This window comes from Aulonocara sp. 'chitande type north' Nkhata Bay, linkage group LG19 (genome assembly GCF_057382095.1).
Source record: "Aulonocara sp. 'chitande type north' Nkhata Bay isolate Kocher_YH1m ecotype deep benthic linkage group LG19, A_spYH_male_GT1.1, whole genome shotgun sequence".
In the NCBI taxonomy this organism is placed as follows: Eukaryota; Metazoa; Chordata; class Actinopteri; order Cichliformes; family Cichlidae; genus Aulonocara; species Aulonocara sp. 'chitande type north' Nkhata Bay.
In genome coordinates this window covers 3,546,405-3,557,366 of record NC_141362.1, presented here as the reverse complement: position 1 = coordinate 3,557,366, position 10,962 = coordinate 3,546,405, and the positions used below count along the sequence as shown (strand labels likewise).

Sequence of the window (10,962 nt, the reverse complement as noted above, 5' to 3'; positions counted from 1 at the left end):
TATTACCCGGATTTGGAGTTTTATGGTTATCATTATTTGCAATGGAATTATAATTCACATACTATATCCGCTAGTCAGCTGTTTAGATTGGGGACAGTGGGACACATTGTCTCTGAGTGAATCCGTGCATTGTGCCTGAGGTGGTCTGTACAAGGTCGGCCATTGTGGCTCCTCTGAGCGTGCGGTTAGCTGGGGCAGTAGTCCTGCTCTCAGTTCATCTGTTGGTCTCGTCAGTTTCAGGCTTTTCTGCTGTGAGGCTGAAGTGATCAGCATTGGCAAGGCACCGCTGGGCGATGTCAGATCGAAGCCTTGTCTCCGTCTCCTTCAGGAACTCGTCCTGGACACACACACAAGCACAAAATCGTTACTTTGTCAGTAGCAACATTAGACATTAAACATCAGCTCATCAGTGTTGAGACAATGTAAGACAGTGGCTCCCAAACTTTCTTTGCTGGGCCCCCCTTTGTTTTACAAGAAAAATGTTCACGCCCCCCGCGTGCACGTGCGCACACACAACCACATCCTCCAACCACACGCCCATATTTTGCTCCATTGCGGTTTCTTTCACACCTCAAACATTTAGTAAACAATTAAGCAAATACAAGTAAACTGCAGGTAGTAATAAAATAAACTACTAACTCTTTTACACTACGTCCACACCTACACGGGTATTTTTGAAAATGCAGCTGTTTCGTCCACACGGAAACGGCGTTTGGATTCACTGAAAACGGAGATTTTTTAAACTCCTTTTTTGCGTTTACGTGTGGACGAGGAATACTGTGCAAAATGGGTTTAAAAACATAAACAGCTGTGGGATCCTGTTTGTCCGTGATATGAACAGCCCAGCGCTGCTCCCGACGCAGGGAAACCAATCCTGCAGGGAGACCGACCTCGGCACTTGTGCAGGTGAAGCCAAAGGGAAGATTTGCTTCATCATATTTTCTCGTCTTTGGCTTAGAATGAAGTTGGTTTGGAAACATATTCAGCGATGCTTCATCTCCTGCTTTGCATTTCTGTGGGCGCCCCGTGCTAGCAGTGTCCAAGCGTTTTGTTTTTTCTCCCCCCCTTTTCATACCGCGCCCCCCTGCAATGGCTCTGCGCCCCCCTGGGGGCCCCACACTTTGGTCTGATGTAAGCAATGCCTCAAAAATCACTAGATTGTCCTCGGTCACAGTTTCCTTCCACATACAGCTTTGCAAAAATGACATAAAAACCACTTGTAGCAACAAAAACATAATATTCCATCATTCCGATCAGCTGTTCGTAACACTTCCTACGTTGGAATAGACGTCAGCGTGAACTATCGCATGTCCGCCATGACCTGCCCGAATCCAGAAGTGACGTCATTTTTGCGGAAATGTAGTTTTTTGGGTTTTTTTTTAGCTTCAGGACCTTATGAGCCTATAGTGGTGTTTTTAAAAGTTATGTTTGACTTTATGACTTTCTGTGTCGTTCCTGGGATGCTGAGGACTCATATTGCACTGCTGGAAATAGTTTATTTTGATGCATATGCTGCTTTTTTGCAAATTTGCAGTATAATATTTATTTTCGTTTTTCCTGCAGTGTATAAAAATTGGTGTATTTCAAAAATAAAACTATGAAGACACTCAAAATAAATTTCCTGTGGTGGGAAACTAGTTTGTGCAACTTTTTTGCATTTACAGTTTTGAGGGATAAGCCTCTTAAATTTCTCTAACTAGAAATATATGTTAAAAAAACAAAAACGATTTTCAATTTTTTTGTAGTTTATTGCACTTTTTTGCAATTTATGTAATTACTATGCACTTAATGCAGACATATTATTAAAATCTGGGCTCTAATGGTTGTATTGATGTATAGCAACTTGAAATGCTCCCAGAAATGGCTCCACAGCATGTAAAAATATAATATAAGCTCTGGCGGACTTGGTTCTATGGTAGGTCTTAAAGGGTTAAACGATTTAATATGAAGGTAACATGAGCGGAGAGACAAACATGCTGAGGGACTGGCTGTTAGTTCAGTCAGAGTCACAAACATGTACACTCAGGTCTGCACTTTGATTCTGTTACATACGAAACAAACAAACAAACAGGAAATATCTGTGGCTGTTTCCTCGTTTGTTTTTCTACTACATGAACACTAAAGTGTCCAATGAGAGGACAGTGCCAGCAGCGGCCCTCAGCTCATTTACCTTTGACTGTCCTGATTGTGTTGTGTTTCTGATGTGAACATGATCCCAGACTTTGACACATGAATGATTTAAAAACTGCTGTGATTCATTTGAATTGGTTTCTTGTAGTCACAGAAATGAATAAATGTGTTCACATGTGTCAGTGCGTTTGTTTAGGAACATCGGTGTGTTCAAGTTTAAATCGGTGACAAAAGCAGAACAACAAACTATTTCATTCATTTTGTAGTAATGAACATGGCCACTGAAACACTTTAATGTAAATGTATATATAAAACAGACCCTTAGAGTACTGTTAGTGTACTCTCAACAGAGGAAAAGTCAGCAGACGGTTCTTGATGAATTTGTGGCCCGAGTCAGTTAACCGTCCTCAGGAGGTCTTAGAGTACACTCCCATTAGGTGGACCCAAGCACCATTTCACTTTACTGGTGGACCAGTTTGGTTCTGAACCCTGACACAGTACACGTGGAGTGTGTGGGCACTGTTTCCAAGCAGAAGTCCAGTGCTTCCTCAGTGACAGCTGACCTCATCAAAATCTGTCCTCAGTGATTACCAAATCCATGTGGCATGTAAGAGGACAGATTATCACACAGCACTGTGCAGGCGTCTTGAACCACTGCTCATCTACTGTGGGGCAAAAAAAGTATTTAGTCAGCCACCGATTGTGCAAGTTCCCCCACCTAAAATGATGACAGAGGTCAGTAATTTGCACCAGAGGTACACTTCAACTGTGAGAGACAGAATGTGAAAAAAAAAATCCATGAATCCACATGGTAGGATTTGTAAAGAATTTATTGGTAAATCAGGGTGGAAAATAAGTATTTGGTCAATAACAAAAATACAACTCAATACTTTGTAACATAACCTTTGTTGGCAATAACAGAGGTCAAACGTTTACTATAGGTCTTTACCAGGTTTGCACACACAGTAGCTGGTATTTTGGCCCATTCCTCCATGCAGATCTTCTCGAGAGCAGTGATGTTTTGGGGCTGTCGCCGAGCAACACGGACTTTCAACTCCCGCCACAGATTTTCTATGGGGTTGAGGTCTGGAGACTGGCTAGGCCACTCCAGGACTTTCAAATGCTTCTTACGGAGCCACTCCTTTGTTGCCCGGGCGGTGTGTTTTGGATCATTGTCATGTTGGAAGACCCAGCCTCGTTTCATCTTCAAAGTTCTCACTGATGGAAGGAGGTTTTGGCTCAAAATCTCACGATACATGGCCCCATTCATTCTGTCCTTAACACGGATCAGTCGTCCTGTCCCCTTGGCAGAAAAACAGCCCCACAGCATGATGTTTCCACCCCCATGCTTCACAGTAGGTATGGTGTTCTTGGGATGCAACTCAGTATTCTTCTTCCTCCAAACACGACAAGTTGAGTTTATACCAAAAAGTTCTACTTTGGTTTCATCTGACCACATGACATTCTCCCAATCCTCTGCTGTATCATCCATGTGCTCTCTGGCAAACTTCAGACGGGCCTGGACATGCACTGGCTTCAGCAGCAGAACACGTCTGGCACTGCGGGATTTGATTCCCTGCCGTTGTAGTGTGTTACTGATGGTGACCTTTGTTACTTTGGTCCCAGCTCTCTGCAGGTCATTCACCAGGTCCCCCCGTGTGGTTCTGGGATCTTTGCTCACCGTTCTCATGATCATTTTGACCCCACGGGATGAGATCTTGCGTGGAGCCCCAGATCGAGGGAGATTATCAGTGGTCTTGTATGTCTTCCATTTTCTGATGATTGCTCCCACAGTTGATTTTTTCACACCAAGCTGCTTGCCTATTGTAGATTCACTCTTCCCAGTCTGGTGCAGGTCTACAATACTTTTCCTGGTGTCCTTCGAAAGCTCTTTGGTCTTGGCCATGGCGGAGTTTGGAGTCTGACTGTTTGAGGCTGTGGACAGGTGTCTTTTATACAGATGATGAGTTCAAACAGGTGCCATTCATACAGGTAACGAGTGGGGGACAGAAAAGCTTCTTACAGAAGACGTTACAGGTCTGTGAGAGCCAGAGATTTTCCTTGTTTGAGGTGACCAAATACTTATTTTCCACCCTGATTTACCAATAAATTCCTTACAAATCCTACCATGTGGATTCATGGATTTTTTTTTCACATTCTGTCTCTCACAGTTGAAGTGTACCTCTGGTGCAAATTACTGACCTCTGTCATCATTTTAAGTGGGGGAACTTGCACAATCGGTGGCTGACTAAATACTTTTTTGCCCCACTGTATTTACATTTTGCTTCTAAGGAATCCGACTTTCTTGCAATTTTATAAAATCAGACAGGACTGCCTGCTGACCCTGCCGCTAACAGCAGAAAGCTGTCAAAGTGGAGATGTTAAAGGAATATAATTAAAAATACAGACCATAAAATAAGCCTATATACTGGTGATGTATTACTTTCCCTAACAGTAGTTCTCACTACTCTGTCAACTGGAGTAATTCAGCAGTTGGGTTAAATTAAATATTCAAGTATAAATGTTTCCACCAAGTTCTCAGACTTGGTTCAACTGAACTGTGTTCCTCTTATAAAATACTAGATGATGATCTCACGCCTGTATCTCTCATGGACAGAGTCATGGTTTCAGTCACGAGGCTGAAACTTTTCATGGAAAAACAAACCATTACAAATAAGTCTGAAAACTGCAAAAGCCAAGGTTGGCCTACAACTACCATTCATTAACGATGCTCATTAATTTTATGACTTTAAACTTTACTTGAAAAAATGTTCTAAGACTTGTGACTTGACTTGGACTTTTACACCAATGACCTGGGACTTGAATTGGACATGAACCGGTTTACTTGAAAAGACTTGATATTTCATCCCAAATATAAAATTTAACACGCATATTATATAGAAAATGTGCACCATTAATTCACTTCATTTATTCAAACCACACTCTGTACGTATGTGTGCGTGAGCTGTATCACAGCCAATCAAATTAACCAGATTTTTCACTATTTCGTCATGTGTTGAGAAAAACACAGATTTAAAAATTACATGGTCTAATATTTACATTTAGCATGTAACTGCAACATGCTTTTTTTTTTTTAAAGACTCTAAAGGACTTGAAATTCAAAGTTTCAGACTTGTGACTTGACTCGGACTTTTACACCAGTGACTTGAGACTCGACTCTGACTTGCCTGACATTACTTGAGACTTGACTTGAGACTTGAGGATAAAGACTTGAGACTTACTTGAGACTTGCAAAACAATGACTTGGTCCCACCTCTGTTCATTACTATGACATAGAGCAGGGGGGTCCAGCTCCAGTCCTCGAGAGCTACTGTCCTGCAGCTTTTAGCTGCATCACTACTCCAACACAGCTGAAATGGTTGGATTACTTCTTCAGCATGCCACAGAGTTTGGCAAAGGCTCGGTAACAAGCCTGATTCAGGTGTGAACAAGGATGCATCTGAAAGCCGCAGGACAGCAGCTCTCGAGGACTGGAGCTGGACCTGACATAGATCAAACCAGTTTTCAGTTATTCAAGATGGAAACTTTATTTCGTTTCAGGTTGTCAAATATGGGCTCAACAACTATGTTTCTTGAATATCAACAGTTGAAATCCATAACAGGTGTCACGGTCAGTGAATGCTGACAGTGTGGAGAGAGAACAATGGACGCAGACACAATGGGATGTGGAACGCAACTGGAATTAACAAAAGGCAAACCGATGCAAAACTAACCTAAAGTGGGTGAACTAAAACACAACCTGACATGGACACATGAGACCTGGAAACATGATGGGAAACAACAGACCACTTACAGACTAAATACACACAGGAGGTGATCGGGGGGTGGAAACACCCGGGGAAACAGCTGACTGAACTAAACACAATGAACATGGAAGCCAGACCTCTTCAAAATAAAACAGGAAACATAATGAGACATGGACATGAAACACATGAAGGCCGAGCGACAGAGAGGTGAAGACACACCAATGAACTATGACAGGAACCCAAGCACAACAGGAATGACCTTAACCCAAGAACTTAAACATAAACATTAAATTTATATTCAAATTCAACACGCTGAGTCATGTGACCCAGGATCGTGATAACAGGTGGGTGACTGGGGCGGGTGCTGCTTTCCAGTCCTGGGACGGGGGCCTCAGGTGCTGACCCCAGGTCGGGGAGCTGGCCTCCCGGGTGCAGCTGCAGGTCCTGGCGCGTTGATGAGCACTGCTGACCAATAGTCTTGTGCTTGTGTTGTATCTCTCCCATCAATTTTAAGAGCAATCAAGTTTTCATACAGTCATACTCACACAAACACACGCACACGGTCATTTTTAACACAGACAGGCAGGGGGAACAGAGCGGGCGGGGCTTCTACATCCCCGTTAGCTACAACCAGCCTGGCGCCATGGTTGGATAGGTCTGAGGATGGGACTGCACCCTGGGATCACTGCTGGTTGTCGTCCACACCTTAGTGTGGAGTGGATGGATGTGTGACTGTGTGTGTGAATATGGCGAGGCCTGGGTCTGCGGCTCGCTGGGCCTCGATCCTCACAGATGGAGCAGTTGGGGGCGTGTCTGCTTACTTCACCCTCGACTTTCTCTGCTCTCTTCTCTTTCCCCATTCTGGTGTTTACACCTGTCTGCTCCAGCATTACATCCACAACACAGTAATATGAATAATAAAATCAAGAGAATAAACAAAACTAATGCAACAGAGCATCCAGCCATAATTCTGCCTGCTGCACCTGCTGGATGGGTAGGAAACAAAAGATGGTCTGGGATGAAAAACGCTCTTTTTCTGACAGTAGCTGAGTTCTTACATGCAGTTATTTAAACTAACATCTTCTTAACATTGTGAGTTATATATATTCAGGTTTTCACTGCATGACGGTGCCTGCAGCCATATCTAAGGCGGTGATTACAATTAATAATGTCCCGTCAGCAGGCTGATAACATTTGAAATGAGAGAAATGCCAGAGCTCCAAAGGAGATAACACTCAGCAATGATGAAATATTCCACATGAATCAGTGTGAAATTTAAAACGATGCTCAGGTGTGCAAAGTGTTAACTTATGAATAATGGATCGAAACAATTTCCCCTGAAGTTCAGGGAAAAGTTACAGAGTAACTACAATCATTACAGATCCTGCTGTGGGGAGCGTGAATATCCACAGATGAGAGATCCTTCTCTGGTCCTGCTATCAGTGTTTAAACTGGCCCCAGGCCTCATCAATCTCTGTTGCTCTCCCACTTCACGAGCTTCTTTAGTGATTAAATGCTGTAATATACTTTAATGGTGCCCATGCTCTAACCTGCTTTTCTCCTTAGATATTATTTATATTGGGATTTCTACTGTATTTCTTCAGTTTTCTATCTTGTGGCTATAAGTGTGTTTGCAGTTACTGGCTGGAGAACGAGTAAAGAAGAAAGTGACAGGATGGAGAATAAAAGGACGGCGCTGCAGTCCTGGCTGGCTGCTGGTCGCCAGAATCACTGATGCTCTTTCCCGCCTCATAAATTATCGCTGTGACGATGGGTGTGATGCTGACAGGAAAGCCCAGCATCCCAACAGCCAACAGCAGCAGCAGGTCTGGATGGCAGCTTGAGAGCCCCCCACCTCACCCCACCACTTCTGTCATCCCTGCCTCTTTGTCTGTGCAAACATGGAAACAGATCTTTACAACAAGAGCAGCATTTTAGAAAAGATGAATTTATGGTCATTAAACAGGGACTGGGTGGAGCTGAAGGTGATGAACCAGAGTCACTGAAACACGTCCCAGACAACAACGTGGAAAAGTCTTAAATCAGCATTTATTAGAAATCATTTCTACATTCACATTTAGTTTGCTATCATGACTTCAAAGAATCGATAAAGTTGATTCACAGCGTAACTGCAGCAGGATGGACAGATGAGCTTTACTGTCTGTGGAGGAATGTGTTCATCACAGCAACAAACTGAGACGAGAACAGTTTCCACAGAGCACATGTCCACTAGAACTATGAAGGAAACTTCACACTGCCCTGATGTTCAGAATATTTTTATAGTGTTTGTACATTTTTGCTTTTTCTGAGCTGAGTAATAATTTCATCCAAAAATCCTCATTTCAACATTACTTGTGTCACTAAAGTTTAGCACAGCCTTCGAACACACACACAAACTGTCAGCCAGCCTTTTCCTCAACTACGTCGAACTTCCTGAGCTCCTGCCTGACTCCCGCTCACCCCACCCCACTCCCACACCCCCCTCAGTGGCGGCAGTCTGCAGCAGAGCAGTTAATAAAGAGATTGATTATCGGCCTGTCAGGAAGTGACAGTTGGACAGAGCTGCTCTGCGTGAATGACAGAGGGCATGCTCACCACGCAGCAACCCGTCCGACACACACACACACACACCCAGATGTCTTTGCCAACACAGAGGGTAGGTGAGGTGGTGCAGGAGGAGGAGGAGGCATTCATGTGGAGAACAGAAATGCAACCTTCTGCTGGTAGAAGAGGTCTGCGTGTGTGCTTGTGTTTGTTTCTGTGTGTGTGTGTACATGTTGGCGGTGGAGGGGGTCAGAGTTCACAGCCACTGCCTTCTGGTGAGACAGAAAGAGGGATGCCAACCGTGCCGTACCCTGAAGAGGCTCAGGAGCACACGCTCACCCTCGTTCCCAGCCATGCTGCTGGGCATACTGTGGAAACACACACACACACACACACACACACACACACACACACACACCTAAATAACCCACTTCGTGTGTGCAATCACACTTTGAGTCAGCAGAGAAGAGAAACTTTATGACTGAATCATTCATGTATTTGGAAAAGAAAGAGTTGTGCGGCTGCATTAGTGTGTCTAACTACTAAACACCAAGACAACTGAAACCTGCAAACGCGTTGACCAGCTGAACCTTCCAGCGGGCACACTGATTACACATATACCTGATGGTTAGTGCTAACATAAAAATACTAAATAATACTGTGATTTCACTCATCAACACTGAAGCTCAAACTTCTGGGATGAGCTCTTCATACAGTTAATCCTACAGCAAGACAGATTTTGGTAGATAGTTAAATTAAAAATGCCCCAAAGGGTGGAGAAAGGATCTAGTTCCCATCTTCTCATTGGAGCAGAGTAGTAAAATGTGAGTGTGCCCCCAGCACTCTCCACAGTCAGTCTCCACAGTCACAGGGGATTATCTTGGCAAAGCTCACCAACCACACAATCAGCATAAAGCAAACGGCTGTTTTAGTAGTGAGGAGCATATGTCACGTAATAAGTCTGACAAGGTGAACACGAAGTAGCAAGCTGCCTTCACCCCGGTGGAAATATCAGCCCTGGGAAAGGCAGCAAAGATCAGACGTCCAGCTGGCTGAGAATGATGTGTTCAATATAAATACTAAGTCATTAATGATGCGTAACATTGATTTTTAATGAACTGACCATTTGCCATAACAGTTCCAGCAACTGTGCACTGTAATACTACAGTAATGTAGTGATGTTTTAAAATGCAACAATATTTTCTCGGAGGTTCGATACATGTTTTCAGATGTTATTGATTCACTTTAAATTAAATTACCTTTTGGCTAAAAATGAAACATTTTTTAATTAGGTAAAATATGACATCATCAGTGACGTCTAAAACAATTCTGTTTGCTGATGAAGCTGCTGAATCACGACTGACACTAAAACTTGTGGTGTGGCTGTTTTCAGCTCAGCGAGTTTTAACACAAAGATTATTAGTTAGACTACATTTAGCAAAGTCAGACTACTTTGGTCTAATCGGCTGCTTTGAACAGTCGCTGAGTTTGGCTGTTGTCCTCACAGTTCGAGGTCTGAGCCTCAGATAATCCCTGTGAAGGATGTCCACTCTCTGAGACATCATACAGAACTAAGAGTAAAAAACGTTTAGATCAGTCACTCACAGGGATTACTTGTACAACCTCGATTCCAAAATAAGTTGGCTAAAATGTAAAGAAAATGTAAAAAAACCCAACAACAAACCAAATTTGCAAATCTCCTAAACCCATATTCTCCTCACAGCAGATCACAGGAAACAACAAATGTTTAAACTGAAACGTTTTGTTATGCAGTGAGAAATATTAGCTGCGTTTGAATCTGATGGCAGAAACACATTTAAAGAAAGTGGAGAAGCCTGGAAATGTACATGGCATTAAAGAGAAGCAGCAGAGGAATATTTTACCACTAATTAAGCAACAGGTCAGTAACATGACTGTGTATGAAATCAACAGAGGCAGAGTTTCTCATGAGTAAAGATGGACCCTGTCACAAACTGTGTGTGCTTTGTCAGTTTCTGCTTTAGCTTCTGTAAGTTTGAAACATAATTACAGATTTTACTCGGACTGTTAAACACTCCTATTGGATAAGAACGGGACATTCCTCAAACGCCCAACCACTGAGGCCCGCACTATAAGGATCCTGTTTGATCGGGTCACGTGAGTACGATGTAGGTGGATCGGTTCTTAGTGGGGTCATGCTCTGGAGCAGGTTATGGTTCAGGTTCTGTCTTCATGTTTCCTCTGTGAGCATCTGTATTAAATATGGATTATTATTTCAATCCAGCTTTCTTTCCTGGCTTCAAATAGACTAGACATCATTAATGTAGCAGCTCTGTTCCAGTCTTACTGACCAAACAGCTTATTGGACACGCTTTAAATACTATAGTACTCTGTAGTGCTTTTCCTTTCACACATGTTTAATATCTTTTTTAATATTATACTTTTATTACTCAGGGAGGATTTAGGTGACCCTGAATCCTCCCTTAGTTATGCTGCAATAGACGTAGGCTGCCGGGGGATTCCCATGATGCATTGAGTTTTT

At 43.0% G+C, this 10,962-nt stretch overlaps 1 protein-coding gene across 1 annotated transcript in view; it reads right to left on the bottom strand.

The window, feature by feature from the left end:
• Positions 1-214: 214 nt before the first annotated feature.
• Positions 215-10,962, bottom strand: part of LOC147306325 (protein phosphatase 1 regulatory subunit 37) — an 87,529-nt gene continuing 76,781 nt past the window's right edge. The window contains exon 11 of the mRNA XM_086273749.1: positions 215-337. Within this exon, the coding sequence (XP_086129875.1) occupies positions 215-337 (123 nt within the window). The remainder of the gene's footprint in view (positions 338-10,962) is intronic.